We start from the raw sequence: 18,650 nt of genomic DNA on the forward strand, positions 1-18,650 counted from the left end.
TATAGAATTTTAAATTTCCTTACTAACTCCACCTAGCTTAATAAATTAAAAATACCTTAATATATACTAATTCATCGTTTCTCGAGCGCCCCTCGGTCGTCTGGGCCTTTAAGCTTTATGCTGAATACAGGAATGCTAGTTGATGCTCTAATTGATGCATTTCAAAAATTCTGAAAGACAGAAAAAAAATCCGACCTACCAATTGTTATAGCTGCCATATAACTAAACGATCGTAAATGGTATTTGAAAGAAATACCAACTTTTGTATTGATGAAGATAGAAGCTTGGGGTTTTTTTTTCAATATATTTTATTGTAATTATTTGGTTTTATTATGATATTCTCGAGTTGATCGGCCAACTATATCCAATGTTTGCGATATATATCCGGTTTTTACTGCAAGGGTATACAAACTTCATCTTCGCACGAAATATGCTTTCCTTTCTTGTTATACCCTTGCAGAGGGTATAATAATTTTGTCCAAAAGTGTGCAACGCAGTGAAAGAGACATCTTCGACCCTATAAACTATATATATTCTTGATCAGGATCACCTCCTGAGTTGATATGAGCATGTCCGTCTGTCCGTCTGCCTGTCTATTTCTACGCGAAGTAGTTTTTAAGTTGCATACCTATCGTCTTGAAATTCGAATTTCGATTTTCCTTTGCACGCAGCATATCAGTCGGAACGGGACCGGGATCTGCCGACTATATCCCATAGCTGGCTTTTCCGATATATGATTGATCGGAAATCCCATAACTTTGGTATTTTTAGAGCAAGAGTCGGGGAAAAATTAATTGGTTAAATTATTAAATTCTTATAAAGATCGGCGAGCCATACCCGATATTTTCGATTTATATCGGATCTTAGTGTCAAGAGTTTATCAACTTCATATCCGCCCGAAAAGAATTTTCCTTTTTGTTTTTTTTTGTACAGTGAAGATGAAATTTTTCTAAAGCTTGCTAATTTTTTCAACTACTTCATTCTTTCTGATAAAATTAATGCTGTAACATTTTGACAGTAAAGTATTTTGTACTAACTTAGTCGTTGCTCTAAAAATGTCATCACGTCGGATAATAATTGAATTTTTTTTCTTTTTAATCTTGTTTGCCTTTCAAATTTCAATTTCTGACGATTTGTGCTTCTAAATTTTTCTCGAATTTTTTTCCCCCTTTAATTTTTTTGCCTATTGCCTTTTTGTACTCAAAAGCTTTTATTTTATAATAATAAAAGCTTAATAATTTAATAAAATTAGCTTGTCGTTCTGTTCTACCCGCACTTTTAAGCGACGAAGTCCCATATATGTATGTACTTTATAACCTTTGATAGAATATTGTAATCATTATATCAACACTGGGCGTAGCAAACCCAAAGAAACCCCTAAATAAAGCTTTGTACGCTAAAGCTAAAGTACGTACGTAATAAGTATTAAGAACTGACACTCAACAATAGAAAGAACCCATACCCCGGGTGCACCCGTCGAAAAGAAATGAAAACAAGAAAGGAAAGCTAACTTAGGGCGAAGCAGAAGTTGATATACCCTTGCAGTTAAAACCGGAAATATAGCGCAAACATCGAATATAGTTGGCCGATCCTTATGATTACATCATAATAAAACCAATTAACTAAAATAAAAAATCTAAAAAAAGTCCCAAGCTTCTATCTTCAAAAATACGAAAGTTGAAATTTCTAACAAATACTATTTCCGATCGTTCAGTTATATGGCAGCTAGAGGATATAGTCGACCAATCCTAATGAAATTTGGTAGGTTGGATCAACTGACCAATAATAGAATCTGTATTAAGTTTCAGCTTTGTATCTTCAAAAACAAGAAAGTTGGGTCATATTCGATCGTTCAGTTATATGGAGCTATAAGATATAGTCGGCCGATCCTTATGAAATTTGGCATGTCGTAATGTTTAGCCAAAAATAGCTTTTGTGTCAAATTTGAACTCTAAAAACACCAAAATTATACAATTTCCGATCAATCAATTATATGGCAGCTATAGGATATAGTCGGCCGATCCGGGCCGTTCCGACATATATACTGCGTTTATATTCTGCCGTGTACTGAAGTCGCCTCCAGTCGGTGGCGCTCTAGTGCAAACCGGCGGCACTCGAAGACAACGTGCTTGGCGTCCTCGACTACCGATCTCCCGCACTCCGGGCACCAGTCCTCCTCCGCGTGGGCAAAACCGCGTGGCTTCGGAACACCCATCTTCTAAGGTTGGGGATCCACCCATCTTCGTCGATGAGTCCCAGCAATCCTGCCAGGCTGTGAGCGACCTCTCCTTGGCCTCCTCCCTTGTAACTATATAGAGGGCGCCACCAGCATTCTCATAGCGAGCTTCCTTTAGCTCCTTAAGCTCACGAGCGCGCTCTTTCAGCGGGACCATCCCCGCAATGACCAGAATGTCGTCGTCGGAGCCTGTCCTGAAGCCGGACGCCACCATTATGTAGCTGGGCGTATTCATCGCTTCAGCCCAGATGGGCGCCGCGTACAAAATTTGCACAAAGGCAACGCTCACGAGGAGCCTTCTCCTGTTCTGCTTTGGGCCTCTGGTATTGAGGAGGATCCTGGCGAGGCCCTGATAGTGGCTGCAGCCTTGCCCTGGATATATTCTAGATGCTCACGGAAGGAGAGCCGGGCGTCGATCATCACACCCAGGTATTTTATGGCCCGCTGGGAGGCTATGGCCATTCCGCCAACCTGAATCGTCGCCGTTTCTAGAACCTTGCGGCTGCTGACCAGCACCGCTTCCGTCTTTTGTGGGGCTAGGCTTAGTCCTGCATTTTGGAGCCACTGTTCCATTGCCTCAATCGCCTTGTTCGCCGCTCTCACCGCTTCCTCCCTATGTTTCGCCACAACCACCAATGCTACGTCGTCTGCGAAGCCGACGTGCACACCTGCCGTGACGCCGTAGGCCTCCGTGCCCATGTCCGTGTCGACAAGTAGCACTCTGCAGCTGAAGTAGCTGCTGAAAACGTTCATTATAGAATTGGGGACGTTGAACCGCCTTATGGCTGCCAGGGTATTGCCCCAGTCCGCCGTGTTGAATGCGTTCTTGATGTCCAGGGTGACTATTAGGCAGTATTGCTTGGAGCCACCCTTCCACCTGTCCCTGTGCGTTGCGAGCTATTCGAACCACCGCTGCTATGGCATCCACTGTAGACCTTCCCTTCCGGAACCCATACTGCTTTGGAGACAGCCCTCCCGCCTCCTCTATGGCGGCTTCGAGCCTCGAAGCGATCACCCTGGTGGGAAAGGTCCTTCGCGGATGCATTTGTTGTACAGCTTCGCAAAACTTCCCGGCTGCAGTGCCAGAGCCAGCTTCAGAGTCCGGGCCGGGTGCTTTGTTGGGGGCCAGGCCTCTCCCTATGGCCAGAACATCCTCTTCGGTTACCTCCTCCGCCATTTCATTGTCTGCTGGTGGGTGGGAAACTGGGTGACCTGGTTGCCGGCTGGGAACAGTGCGATCCTTAGTACGATCGGGTCCGTGGGGGACTGGGTTCCTGTGCGCAGCCTCTTCACTACTTTCCGGTACGCGTTGCCCCATAGATTTTCCTTCGCCGAGTCACACAGCTCCAGGAAGCATTTCCTTTTACTGTCTCGGATGGCCACCTTCAATGCTTTGCGTTGGTCCTTGAAGGCTAGGAGCCCCTATAAGCCTCCTTGCTCTCATGCACTCAGCTCGGATGAAGCCAATCCCACCAGTAAAGAGGAACGTGGTTTCTACGGTAGCGGCTTCTCCGCTGCATGTTCGCCATGCACGCTGCCTCGAACTTAGCTGCCAGGGTGTCAGCCATTTCGTTGGCTCCGCTTGGAAGGAAGATGCCGATGTCGCGCACCTCCTCGGTGAAGTTCCTCGCCTGGAGCGTACCGACTCTGTAGCCTCGTGGATTCGGTTCCCTCGGTCGTTCTTGAGGGCTATCAATTGAGCACAATATTGTTTCGTGGTCGCTGGCCGTAAAGCTGCCGCTTATCCTCCAGTTAGCACCAGTCGCTAGCGAGGGGCTTGCGAACGTCAGGTCTATGATGGATCCTGCTCCGGCTCTGCTGACGGTGTGCTGGTTTCCTTCGTTCAGCAGTACGAGATCGAGTGAAGCAAAGGTTTCTCTGACCACTCTCCCTCTCGCATTCGTCCTCGGGCAGCCCCAACCCTGTGCGTTGAAGTCCCCTGCTACCAGGACGTCAGAACGGCCTCTGATATCATTTCCCAGGGAGTCCATCATGCGCTCAAACTCATTGGTGGTTAGGCTAGGTGTCATGTAGCAGCTGTAAAGCCATGCCCCACCTACCCGAGCCCTTACGAATCCCTCCGCACTGTGTACTGAGTGCATTGTCGCGCCGGTTGCGTCGCAGCTCCAGATGGCAGCCTTCCCCGATAGGTCAACTGCCCAGCGGTTGTTTGAGCCAGTCCTATGGGGCTCGCTTAGGAGCGCTATGTCCGTCTTCGTCTTCCTCGCAGTCTGCGACAGCAAATCTTAAGCCGCCCTGCAGTGGGTTCAGCTGAAGCACTAGCATCCTAACGTCCTTGGTCCACCTCCTTTCGCTGACATGGGGCAACTTCTGCTTCCAGTCTGATGCCTCACATCCTTCCGGGCCTTATCTTTACACGAGAAGCATTGAGGGTCCTTTTTGCAGGTGGCCGCCCTATGATCCGTGTCTCCGCAGCGGAAGCAAGAGCCGCTCCTGTCCTTCGAGCTCTTGCAAGCGCTTGCGATGTGCTCCATCCCAAGGCACCTGTAGCAGCGAGCCACGACCTCCTTTTCCTTTATATGGCATACTGACCACCCAACCTTCACCTTCCCCACAGAAATGATGGCCTTGGCAAGGCTCACGGGGGAAACCACGATAGCGGTCTGTGTCTCGCCATAGGTGCTTCTCAGCTTCTTGACCATCAAGGCGCCTTGGTCCACCGCTGCCTGCTGGACCCTAGGACCTCCTCGATGCAGCCTTTAAGGGCCTGTGTGGAGTTATCCTTCTTCCTGGCCAATTCCAGAAGCAGCCATCCCTTGGCTGTCTTCCTCACTTTCTTGACGCATGGACCAAGGTCGTCAAGCTTCTCGTCCTCCCTGCGCGTTACCATGCTTAGGATCTGGCTGCACGTCAGGCGTGCTGCTTAGATCACTACGGCGTCGGGTCTGGCTCGTCTCTGCTCGGGATTTCCAGGCTTGGCCTTCGTCCATTCAGTCCTTCTCATGCTTGCTTCGCCGTCACTTCCTTTGTCGGCAGCAGGGTTTGCAATAGCTGGTTTGGGCCTTGCCGCCGTGTTGGCCTTTGCTTCTTTGGCCCCCGAGTCCCTCGCAGTAATTTTTCGGTGTGCACTCCAGGGGCCCGTGCTGTTCGGGATTCTGCCGGTCTGTACAGCCTGGTCCTGGGTCCAGACCAGAGAACTGAAACAATCCACCGGCACTTAAGGTGCACCGGGTAAATGTAGGGTGATTTTGACACCCTGGTGTTTTTACTTGTCAGAAAACTGGGTATAGGTGATTGCTTTGCAAGCATGTATGGGTGTGTGATGTTACAAGCATCAAATTAATTAGGTATATTTTTTGATTAGTGTGTATTGCATATTGCATATGGATTAAGCGTCCCAAAAACTGCAGGTGAAAAGGAAGACACAAAAATGTAGGCAGAAAATGTGTTGAGTGATTTTGGTATTGTTTTTTTTTTTTACATGCGTCCGCTTGTGTTGTTTTTTCACTACCTGCTGCTCAATACTTACCTGCTATTTTATTATTTAAATAAATAAGCTTATTTTATTTCGCTTCTTGCGTTCTTTTTTTAACAAATTAATACAAAATAATATAATAAATACTTTATTGAAATTTATTTATGTAGGAATGCAGAAATAGTAAATTATTTACGGTATCAGGCCCTAATCTATTTCTTTTTTCTTTTCAATATTATAGAATGCTAATGAAAATACTCTCTCGGCCGCTGCACTGCTCGATGGAATAGAAAGAAGTTGCAATGCTAATTTTGATAAAAGCGGATAACAGCTTTTCTTGGATTGCCACCATTCAATGGGTTCGAAGTCCTCGCATAAAGCAACTCTCTCTGTACAATAACTTTCCAATTCCTCAAAAGCAGATTTAGTACTATTATTTGAAAATGCAACAAGATGAGAAAAGAAAAACTTATTCTTTGGTACAATTGTTTGGTTTTTAGAGCTTGTTGCTATGAAGACATCCTATCCCTTAGGATGTCTCAAAGACAGACAACATTTGTGCCTTGACAAATTCGAAGTTTGGTTGGCAACAAATTTTAAAACTTTTCTGCATGTATTGCAAAATATCCAGCCTTGAAGGACAGTTTGGTCTTCTTGTAGAATATCACTTAATATGGTCCATATTACACTTTTTCCTTTGTGTGCTGGAGTTACGGTGTATTCACCACGCTCTATTTTATTATACCCTTGCAGAGGGTATTATAATTTTGTCCAAAAGTGTGCAACGCAGTGAAGGAGACATCACCGACCCTATAAAGTATATATATTCATGATCAGGATCACCTCCTGAGTTGATATGAGCATGTCCGTCTGTCCGTCTGTCTGTTTCTACGCGAACTAGTCTCTCAGTTTTAAAGCTATCGTCTTGAAACTTTGCACACACCTTTCTTTTCTTTGCACGCAGTATATAAGTCGGAACGACCGGGATCGGCCGACTATATCCTATAGCTGCCATATAACTGATTGATCGGAAATGGTATAACTTTGGTGTTTTTAAAGTTAGAGAGTTCAAATTTGACATGAGTGCTATTTTTGGCAAAACATTACGACATGCCAAATTTCATAAGGATCGGCCGACTATATCATATAGCTGCCATATAACTGAACGATCGGAAATGCCTCAACTTTCGTGATTTTGAAGATAGAAAGCTGGAACTTGGTACAGATTATATTTTTGGTCATTTGATCCAACCTACCAAATTTCATAAGGATCGGCCGACTATATCCTATAGCTGCCATATAACTGAACGATCGGAAATGACTCAACTTTCGTGTTTTTGAAGATAGAAAGCTGGAACTTGGTACAGATTCTATTCTATATTCCGGTTTTAACTGCAAGGGTATATCAACTTCGGCTCCGCCCGAAGTTAGCTTTCCTTTCTTGTTTTTAATTATTTCCGACGACATTGTAATCTTTCCAGACAGAATCAAAAATGAAATGAGCTTGAACGCAAAAGAAAGTAATAATTAAAAAACACCCGTGTACATGTGTGAACCCATTCATATATTTACACCATGGTGTGTCCGAAACACCTGGGTGATTTATATGTGTTTTGCCTACTCATGCATATTTGCGTCCTACTTTTTTTGTTACTTGTGCCTCTTTCTAATTTCCTTTTTTGTGCGAGTGTGACCGGCACGCGTAGCTCAAAACAGAATAGGTGAAAAGTCAAAATAACATCGGCACCTGTATGACCGGGTGCTTAAAAATTCCGGCACTCATGCCACACACAACATGTTTGATGAGTGTGGGTTTTTACTTTGCTTAAGCAGGAATGAGTTGCACCGAGACAACAATTGTATGGGGTGTGAGTAAGGTGGCAAAAATTGACACCCTTGCAGTTCTCTGGTCCAGACCTCCGTCGGAAGGGTCTGCTGCTCCTTCTCCACGGTATCGATGCCGGCTCTCTCGCATCTGGGGCACACTGGCTTGGGCATGATGACCGGTCGCGCATGTTCCTCCGGAACACTTCCGACCAGAATGGAGTGGATGTCCTTCAGTCTGGTTATCAGGCTTCTTTGCATCGCGGAAACATGTCTCTTATTTCTCCGTGACCCACGATAGCAGCTCATTAACTATCGTGCCCAACTCCGTAAAGCATTCTTCGCTTCTTGCCGGCGGGCTGCCAGCCTTATGAGGAAAGTCGATAGAGCATGGCTAATGCATGCTGCGGGGGGGGCTTTCTGCACTGCGCCTGGAATTTCCGCCTGGCGGGAGCGATGGGAGTTATACCGCTCCTGCTCGGTCGCCAGAGCCCCTTTTGAGGGTGAACCGCCGTAGCGGAGGGGTTGGCAGTTGGTCAGCTCCATGACCTTCGTCACCTTCGTCATGGCAGGCCAGAGTTTTCTAGCCCCTTCCGCACTAGGTTGGTCAAAGGACCTGAGGCAGCAGCCCTGAAAGGTATGCTACCCTTCTGCTTTGCCTTGAGTCCCTGGCGCCCTCTAGCGGGCTCCTGCAATGGTGTCATAGCGACGTTCGGCAGCCCTGGTGCCCTTGGTCCGGATCTAGCGCCCTCTACCGGCAGGCAATGTTAGGGCGTTACCCAACACTGCCCACCAGCTGGTTACGATCAGTTGCCATGACCTGCGCAATTTTGTTGGGGGCAGCCACGTTTGCTTAGCTCGTTCAACTCAGGAGAAAGGTGTCGCAAAGAGAATTCCTAGAAGAGAAAGCTTTCTTCGCGCCTCTTACCTCGGCGGTTGGCGGCTCATCCGAATCTTCGTGGAGGCCATCTAGTGACCTATCCAGGGAGTGTTGTGGTTCGCTCGCCAGGTGGGTCCGTCCCCAGCTGTCCGGACACCCATTACCCACTCTTTGTCTAGATTCTGTAGTGTTTGGGCGCGTCACTCAGGAGCGCCCGCGCGGCACGACCGCTTTCTTCTACCCGCACTTTCAACCGAGTATTTATATACTGCGCGAAAAGAAGGGTGTGTGCAAAGTTTCAAGACAAAATTATAATACCCTCTGCAAGGATATAAAAATAAGTTAAACATAAACCGAACTCGCGTGGTCAACAACTCAACATTTTTAGTGGAAAAATTAAAACATCTACCAAACGACTCTACCAAGTGACAGTGATCGTTAACAACAAAGTAAATGGAAATTAATTAATAAAATAATCCATAAAGAGTGAACTAAAAAAAATGTGGACCGAAATTTTAAACCAAACAATTACAAGAACCCAAAATTATTAAATCAACGCACAAAAAAAAACAAGAACAACAAAAACAAACAAAACGACAACTCGCTCCAACAAGAAAAACCAAGGAAGGAAGGCAGGACATTCTCAAAAAAAACGACAACTCGCTCCAACAAGAAAAACCAAGGAAGGAAGACAGGACATTCTCTATCCATTAATCCACTGGAAGAAGGTATCCAGGAAGGAAGATCAACCACCAACCACACAGAAGGAAGACTCCAACGGGACAGTATCGTGAAGAATTAATTAACAATAATTAAAAATTAAAGATTATAAATTAAGATCAGGGAATTAAAAAAAAATAATACAAGATTTATATATTGCAAAAAGTAAGATTCGCGATTTAATAAATAATATAAAGAATAAATCTGGAAGATTTGATAAATAGCTTTGGTGAATTAAATTTAACAAAGGCAACCGGATGTTCAGCACCAAATTTTTCTGCAGGCAGTGTAGCCACCGCCGGCGGTTTAACAGTGGAATTGATATACAGATTAATAAACGCTCAATCGAATGAAGTTAGCAGGAAAGTAGAATGTTTAGAAGGAAGGCTAGCCACAGATGCAAAAACTGTGGAAGATTATAAAACACAAACAATTGACCCAGCTATAAAATGCGATACAATACTTGAAGTGGTAAAGTGGTAAAATCCTTACCAAGTTTCACAGGGGAACCAACACATTATGTAAGTTGGAGGGAAGCTGCAGAAACTGTAATGAGTCTCTATAAAATTAAAAGGGAACAATATTTTACCGCCTTAACAATTTTACGAAATAAAATTATGGTGATGCTCTTAGCAATCATGGAACAGTTTTAAACTTTTAAGCAATCTTATCCCGATTGGACTTTCCACATGGTGATAAACGACCAATATATATTCTCGAGTCAGAAGTAAGTATCCTCAGGCAAGGACGAATGACAATAACTGAGTTTTATAACAAAGTCAATAAAAAAACAAGAAGGGAAAACTAACTTCTGGCGGAATCGAAGTTAATATACCCTTGCAGTTAAAACCGGATATATATTGCAAACATCGGATATAGTGTGTGTACAAAGTTTCAAGTTGATAGCTTTAAAACTGAGAAACTAGTTCGCGTAGAAACAGACAGACAGACGGACAGGCGGACATGTTTATATCAACCTGATCAATAATATATATAGTTTATAGGGTCGGAGATGTCTCCTTCACTGCGTTGCACACTTTTGGACAAAATTATAATACCCTCTGCAAGGGTATAACAAGAAAGGAAAGCTAACTTCGAGCCGAAATTTATATACCCTTGCAGTTAAAACCGGATATATATCGCAAGCATCGGATATAGTTGGCCGATCCTTATGAGAATATGATAATACAACCCAATTTAATACAATACAAAATTTAAAACAAGTCCCAAACTTCAAAATACCAAAGTTGGTATTCCTACCAAAAACCATTTCCGATCGTTCAGTTATATGACAGCTATAAGATATAGTCGGCCGACCGTTATGAAATTTGGTAGGTCTGATTATTTGACCAAAAATAGTATTTGTACAAAGTTTAAGATTTCTATCTTCGAATAACCAACGAACGTGGGTTATTTCCAATCGTTCAGTTATATGACAGCTCCTTATGAAATTTAGCATGTCATATTATTTTGCCAAAAAGAGCTCTCGCGTACAATTTGAACTCTCTTACTCCAAAAACACGAAAGTTATACCATTTCCGATCAATCAGTTATATGCCAGCTATAGGATATAGTCGGCCGATTCGGACCGTTCCGACTTATATACTGCGTGCAAAGGAAAGAAGGGTGTGTGCAAAGTTTCAAGACGATAGCTTTAAAACTGAGAGACTAGTTTGCGTAGAAACAGACAGATGGATATGCTGATATCAAGAATGTACATACATATATACTTTATATGGTCGCAGATATCTTCGTTATATCTTCCCTCTGCAAGGGTATAAAAATTCATCAAACCCGGATCATTTTTAGAGCAGTTTTAGACTTTTTAGTCTGCTTTCCTACAGAAGTGGTAATAGTGACGTAGGAAGTAGTCGGTTGTTTTTTTCCAAGCGCAAAAGTATGCAACACAAATTTTTTCGGAGAATTCATTCCTTTAGAACAGTCATGCCCAGCCCATTGCTCTTGCCGCTCGCATTGTTTTTGTTTCTGTTCCTAGGCATAGGCAAAGCAATCGCCGTATACATGCACGACTCACTCCAAAAGCAAAGCTGACTACACTAACAATTTTGCGAATTCTCTTGATTCTTCGCGTCTTCGTTGATTTCGGAAACAAGAATTTCGTAGGCTTCGCTGTTATCTCGCTTGCCCGAATGTAAATTGTTGTTGGATCGTCGAAAAATGTACATTGCGAAAAATCAGTCGTCTTTCGCGTGCAGGCAAGATGTTTGCCATTGAAGAAACAAATTTTTGTTATTCTGAAAATTGCTTTTGTGAGCCCCAATGTATTGTTTGCTTTATGAATTTATTTTCATTTTTTTCAGTGCAGAAATTGAAAGAAAAAATAAAACGTTTGCGTAAATGTATTTGTGTTTTCATTTATGTGTATTAGTGAGTTGCTCTGCCATAAGCAACGTTTGGGTTGCCTGCTTTAGAATTTTAACATCCATGGTTAGTTAATGTAAGTGTGGAAGAGATGAATACCGGGTAAATATATCCGGGAAACTAGACTATAGCCATCATTTCTTGCTTTTAACTTTTTAATTTGGTAGTGTATAGTTTGACGCGAAATTGACATTAAACGCATTGCCAAAGTCTTTCACTCCCATTCCAGCGATAAACTTTACTACCATTGAGAAATCTTGTAACCAAACTTAGCTCAGTCGTTGCAGCCATTTTTTTTAAATAAACATTTTTTATTTTAATACCATCGACAAATATTTATTAATAATTAACACAGATGTTTGTTTCTCGCGTCCTTAAAAGTGTTAAAATATTAATATTAGGATGCTATCAAAAGGTTTGTGCCACGCACTTATCATCAGAAAAAGGTAAACGAATATTTGACATGCACAAATCGAAAAATATATCGAGTCCTATTTGCAAAAATAACGTAAGCGTCAAAAAGCAAATTTAACAGGATAGGGTTTTTTCGCAATTTTTTTTCGGTTACTTACAAGCCGATATCTCAGTAAATATATGTGTTTAATATTTTGGGAGCAAATGGTAATAAATGGTTGGTAATAATGTACACGTATGCGTAAAAAAATTTTTTTCTGAAGAATGGAGCCCAAATAGGGCTCGATATGCTTTGTTTTGCGCATTATTTTCTAACCATTATTTGAGGATCCAAAAGTCAAAAAAGGGTTTCGACAAAATAATTATGCCGATAGTGTATTGTATATAGTATAATACCATATATATATAATATATGTAAGTGTATAAGTTACGTATATAAGTGTATATAAAAATTTTTATATAAAATATATATATATTTATAGTGTTTTATATGTATATATTTATAGTCTAGCAGATTTGTTTTTTGATTATTCATTAAAATTAAACTTGCTAGTAGCACTAACCATACAGTATATGCCATAATTATATGCTGTATGGTTAGTGCTAGTACTTATGGTTGAATGGGTCCATTATATGGGTAAAAATAAGTCAAATTAGTATTATCAGTTTATTTATTATCATTTTTAGTATTATCAAATTATTTAATAAAAAAATATTCTATTAAGGCACGTGTCTTTGTTGTATGTTTTTTCTTATTTTATGTTTTCTTTGTTATTTGTTATATGTTACAATACATTTTTATTTTAATAACAACGGCAAATAACAATTTTATCTTCTGCTATCCTCAATTTATTTAAGGGGTTATATACAGTTGTGATAGATGAAAAAATCGATTTTTTTATTGCATATTCGTTAAGTATATATGTACTGTTGAGAATACTCAATTCATAACGATCGGAGCATTAGAACAAAGTTGTAGCTATTTATAGCACACTATCTGCGCTATCAATAAATTTTTAAAAATCCCTCGTTCACGGACTAGACAATACAAGATACTAACTAAATTTTTTGGAAATTTTGTATTTCAGATGAACAGTTTTCGGGATATCATGTCCACCGCACTATCGAAAAAAAAACGATCCGGGAATTCGGCTATAACATTTTTATTATGTAATATTTTTTTATGAAAAAATTTTATTAAGTACCCAGAAACATGTACTAAACAACGTCGGTAAAACATTTTTCATAAATATTTTCTATGGTGTCGAAAAAAATCGATAAAATTACATTTTTTTGCGCGGTACAACTTTATATTAACCCCTTAATCAAAATCCATTTTCTTTTTCACAAATTTCTCCCAAACTAAAATTAACTATCTAATTAAACCTCTTCATTTTGTAGATCATTTATTCAGATCAAACGCACACAAAAATTGTTTAATTATATATTTTAATTCTATACATAGTGTCTTCACAAGCATTCTATTTTTACATCTTTAAAAAAAATTCTTATTGTGATTTTACACGATCTAATCTTCTTTTTAAAAATATTTCTCAAACACCCACAAGCATCATATACTATTTTTTATTTCTAAAACAGAAGATAAAATATGTATGTTGATTGGCTAAAAATATATGTACATTCTTTTACTTTCATATAATATTATACTGTACATATCAACTTCAATGAAAGAAATGTAATGGGTATATTTTACCATACATATAGTTCAATGTATTTGTTTACTTGACTTTTTCATGCATGAAAAAATTTTAATCATTTAAAAAAGCCTCTGTTATACATGGTATATACTTACCATTTTTAAACGGCTCTAACGCACATTGCCCAATAAGGATGGTATAAAAAATTGCATATATTTTTAATAACATATTGTTTATAAAAGTATTTTCAAAACTTTGTTAAGCTAGAACAAAACAGCCCAAACTAGTAGTAAAATTCAGTACAAATATATTCTCATTCTCTTGGAAAGCAAGATAATTCATACTGCCCAGATCGCTGGATTATATACAATCATATAAATATACTTACAATAATACATGAACATATGTATTCATTGTTAGATAATACCAAATGTGTTCAGTCTTATGTATGTACATGTGTACGTACAACATACATACATACATATGTAGATAAGTGGTTTTTCAGTGTTCCGGTCGCATAAAAATATGTTGTTATAAAACATTTATTCAGTATAGATAACGTGTATTATGAAGTACTAGGCAGTAAATCACACATACAGACTTAAAATTAATAAATTTTTAAATATTCTTTCTAGGAAAATCTTGGATCTTCGGTCTTTTTTTTATGCCTTGTACACCAAGGCAGATTTGTTGAAACTGATGGATATATCTTTGGCACGCAGGAGTCAACGACTAAATTCATATTTAATTATTAACATTAGACCAATTTTGTTCTTGGATATTGACCTACTCAACATTATTAATGATGATTTAGATAGCCAGCATTTACTAACACGCTTATATTTTAACCTTATATGACTTTGAAACTTTTGTCCTATTTTCTTAGCCACTGGAGTTCGAATTATACTCAGCACGATGTTTAAACTACAAAGGTGTCTACCGCATCATTTCACTTTCCACTCCCTTAAATCTAAAAAATCAATTCTAAATTTCTTGGAAGTGCGTTGCAATTCCTCCTCGTTATCTTTCTAATTTGTCTTTTCCTGTATCCACTGTAGCTCAAATTATCCTCAGCACAATGTTTACTACATTCTTACTACTACATGTAGACTACAATGGTGTCTACCGAATCATTTCACTTTCCACTCCCTTATTTAAAAAAAATCGATTCTAAATTTCTTGGAGGAGCACAGCAATTCTTCTTCGTTATCTTTATAATTTGTCTTATCCTGAATCCACTATAGTTCAATGATTTCTACCGCATAGTTTTACTTTCCACTCCCTCAAATCTAAATAATCGATTCTAAATTTCTTGGGAGAGCACAGCAATTCATCCTCGTTATCTTTATAATTTGTCTTATCTTTCTATTTGTCATAAAAATCTTGAAAGAAGTGTTTACTTATAACCTCCACCTTTGCATAGGCTTTGGTGTAAGCCGAGATATCAATCTCCGTAGTATTGAGATATACTCAATACTATCAAAGTACTAGCTTTGAAACTCAGAGAAAAGTTCATGTAGAAACAAACAGACGGACAGACAGATAGACGGCATGCTCATATCAACTCAGGAGGTAATCCACATTGAGAATATCTATACTTCATAAGGTCGGAGATGTCTGCTTCACTGAGTTGCACACTTTTGACCAAAAATGTAATACCTTCTGCAAGGGTATAAATATAAAGTAAGTAAGAGCCATTTAAATTCCGTACCACTTAAAAACATTTATAAATGATCATAGGCAACATAACCTTTTTAATAAGATTAAAATTAAACAAGAAGGGACAACTGTAGTCGAGTATCCCGACTATATTACTCATCTCTTACACCCACACTTTCAAGACCCTTTAAGGGACAAGGTTAAAGGTATGAATTTAAAAAAATATATAGATATTAATATCATAATATAATATAACCAATGAATTAGAACGCAAAAATTATCAAATGATCAATTATCCTTACAGAACATATTACAGGATTTCTTAATAATTCAATAAATAACAGCTTTCATTACAAAAGGAAGACTCGGTCCAAAAAATTTTTTTGAAAAATTTAACAGATCTTATAATTACTTGTCAAAGATTAATCAATTTGTCATGTTTGAGAGATCACTGTAGTAGGAGGGATAAAAAATATGTATACTTTATGAGGTCTGGCACGGTATGTTCTACTGCTGCATGTTGTTTGCCAATAATACCGCAACATAATGTTTATATGTAGCAAAAAAACAATAAATAAATTGAATTATTAAGGAATCCTGTATTATATCTTTTAAAGACATTCGATACATGATTTGAAAGGTACTGCGCCACAGATCATAAATATAAGTTACCCGTTTTTTTTTTTTTTAATTTTTATTGTAAAAATTGAAAAATAGTTCTTATTCTTAATATAATTATAAAAAATTAAAATATGAGTTATATATAAATTTTTGTCATAAAAATCCACAAGAAAATTTTATTTTTAAAAGTATAATAATTACGGTCCCTGTAATAATATTTAAATATTAGGACATGCCAAATTTCATAAGGATCGGCCAACTATATCCCATAGCTGCCATATAACTAAACGATCGAAAATGTCCCAACTTGTTATTTTTGGAGATAGAAGTGTGGGACCTTTTTTAGATTTTCTATTATAATAAATTGGGTTATATTATCATATTCTCATAACGATCGGCCAACTATATCCGTTGTTTGCGATATATATCCGGTTTAAGCTTAAAGGGTATATCAACTTCTGCCCCGCCCGAAGTTTGCTTTCCTTTCTTGTTAAAATATATACAAATCAGACAGCAATATGGTTGTAGATCTGGGTAATACAAATTTTAAATTTCATAAGCTATGTTTTAAGCTCACAATGAAGCTTGCTTTAATGTTCAAGCTCGTTTCAAATGCTTCAGAAAGACTGATTTTATGGCCCTTCGGAATTATTTGGCTGAAATCGATTGGAATGTCATTTCGTCTATAAACACAATTGAAGCAGCTACGGATTCGTTTTACGAAATAATTCATAATGCCTTGAACAAATTTGTTCCGGAAGTCCCAGTATCATTGTCTACAAAACCACCTTGGTATAATAAACACCTTTCTCGTCTTAAGAACAGGAAATCCAGAGCTTATAAAAAGTTTCTTAAGTCAGGATCGATGTGCCATCAGTCAAACTTTCTTTATGTTCGCAACCAGCTTATTATTCTCAACGATCAACTTTATAAGCAGTATATCAGGAATTGTAAGGTAAGCTTTCGTAATGATCCAAGCTCCTGCTATTCTTTTGTCAATATGAAACGTAAATCAAATCTTTTTCCTCCTTCCCTATCATATACAAATATTTTACATTCCTCTGAGCAATGTATTGCTAATCTCTTTGTGAATTTTTTCAACCCACTTATTCGTCCGATTCATATAACCTCAATTCTTCTTATCCTTATAAATTACCACATATAAACAACATTTACTTTTCAAAATTCAAATTCAGGATGTGTTCGAAGCTCTTTTAACAATGGATGTGTCATTCTCTGCTGGTTCTGACAATGTTCCTAGCTTTGTTCTAAGGTACTGTTCTGATATCCTTTGCTATCCTATCACTATCTTATTCAACTTATCCTTGGAGTTGGCAAGTCTTCCCAAGAGATGGAATGAATCATTTATTATTCCGCTTCATAAGAAAGGCTTTAAAGCACTTATTGAGAACTACCGGGGGATTGCTAAGCTATCTACGATTCCCAAACTGCTTGAGAAACTGGTTACTTTCCAACTGCAACATTTTTGTAAAAGCATTATTTACACTTCACAGCATGGTTTTGTCAAGCATCGCTCTACCAAAACTAACCTACTTTAATTCACTTCGATCATTCACAGAGGTTTTCTGAACCGCATGCAAATTGATGTGGTATACACTGATTTTAGCAAAGCGGTCGATTCTGTGAACCATCATCTTATCCTTCATAAGCTGTATCTTATGGGGTTTTCTCCACAGTGGTTGACCTCTTATCTATCGAACCGCACGCAGCGTGATTTGTTTAAAAACAGTTCATCACAGATTATATACGTTTCATCTGGTGTCCCACAAGGTAGTCACTTAGGACCCTTCTGTTTGTTCTTTTTGTCAACGATTTACCTAGTGTTGTAAACTATACTACTACATTTATGTATGCTGATGATGTCAAGTTATGTCTTTCTTTCTCAGACCATTTCCTTCATAGACACCTGCAATTAAACCTTAACGAAGTCTTCTTGTAACGTTCAAACAATCTTCTTTTACTTAACTGCTCTAAGTGTAAGGTTATGACGTTCAATCGCAGTGTGCCTCACATCGTTTCGTACTCTCTGGGGAATAACGTCTTAGATCATGTTTCCCTAATTAACGATCTTGGAGTCATTTTTGACAATAAGTTGTCCTTCAACGAACACATATCACTAAGAGTTAATAAAGCCTGGATGTGCTAGCTTTTATCAAACGTTGGTCTAAAGAATTTGATGATCCTTTCACAACTAAAACTTTATATATATCGTTGGTTCGTCCTATCTTGGAATACTGTTCTAGCGTTTGGAGTCCGCAATACTTTGTTCACCAAAGGAGGATTGAATCTGTCCAAATGCAGTTTCTGCTATTTGCGTTAAAAAGCTTAAACTGGGATACTGCCACTTGCCTCCCGTCGTATCATTGCCGTTTAAAACTATTAAACCTACCTCCTTTAAAAGAGCGCCGTACTTGTGCTGGGGTTACGCTACTTCATGTGCTTATTCTTGGACAGGTTGACTCACAAGTACTTCTTGAAAAATTAATGTTCTCTGTTCCTAATAGAGTAACTAGATCCTTCCGACCCCTTTTGTTACCAAGTTCTAGGTCTAATTTTGCTGAACACGATCCATTTCACGTTATTTGTAAAAATTATAGCTCATTGTCCCATTTATTATCCCCTGAACTATCCCTAGATGTAATTAAATCCAAAATTATGGAATATCTTTTAACTTAATTTATCATTACTTTTAGTTATAATAATTTAGATTCTAGAATAACAGATCATTGTTAATAATAAATAACAAAAAATGCTTCTCAATTACTTATTCTCCAATTTAATAACCTGCATGTCCTTTTT

At 39.0% G+C, this 18,650-nt stretch overlaps 1 protein-coding gene across 3 annotated transcripts in view; it reads right to left on the reverse strand.

Moving 5' to 3' along the window:
* Window positions 1-13,918, reverse strand: part of LOC122322090 (fibulin-1) — a 608,226-nt gene extending 594,308 nt beyond the window's left edge. For 2 of the 3 annotated variants that reach the window (XM_043213493.2, XM_070282404.1), the window contains exon 1: window positions 13,706-13,917. In XM_043213493.2, the coding sequence (XP_043069428.1) occupies window positions 13,706-13,778 (73 nt within the window). In that variant the 5' untranslated portion in view covers window positions 13,779-13,917. Of the gene's footprint in view, window positions 1-13,705 lie in introns of all 3 variants that reach the window. The other variant, XM_070282405.1, reaches the window with a different exon arrangement.
* Window positions 13,919-18,650: the final 4,732 nt, after the last annotated feature.

This window comes from Drosophila bipectinata, chromosome 4, assembly GCF_030179905.1.
Source record: "Drosophila bipectinata strain 14024-0381.07 chromosome 4, DbipHiC1v2, whole genome shotgun sequence".
In the NCBI taxonomy this organism is placed as follows: domain Eukaryota; kingdom Metazoa; phylum Arthropoda; class Insecta; order Diptera; family Drosophilidae; genus Drosophila; species Drosophila bipectinata.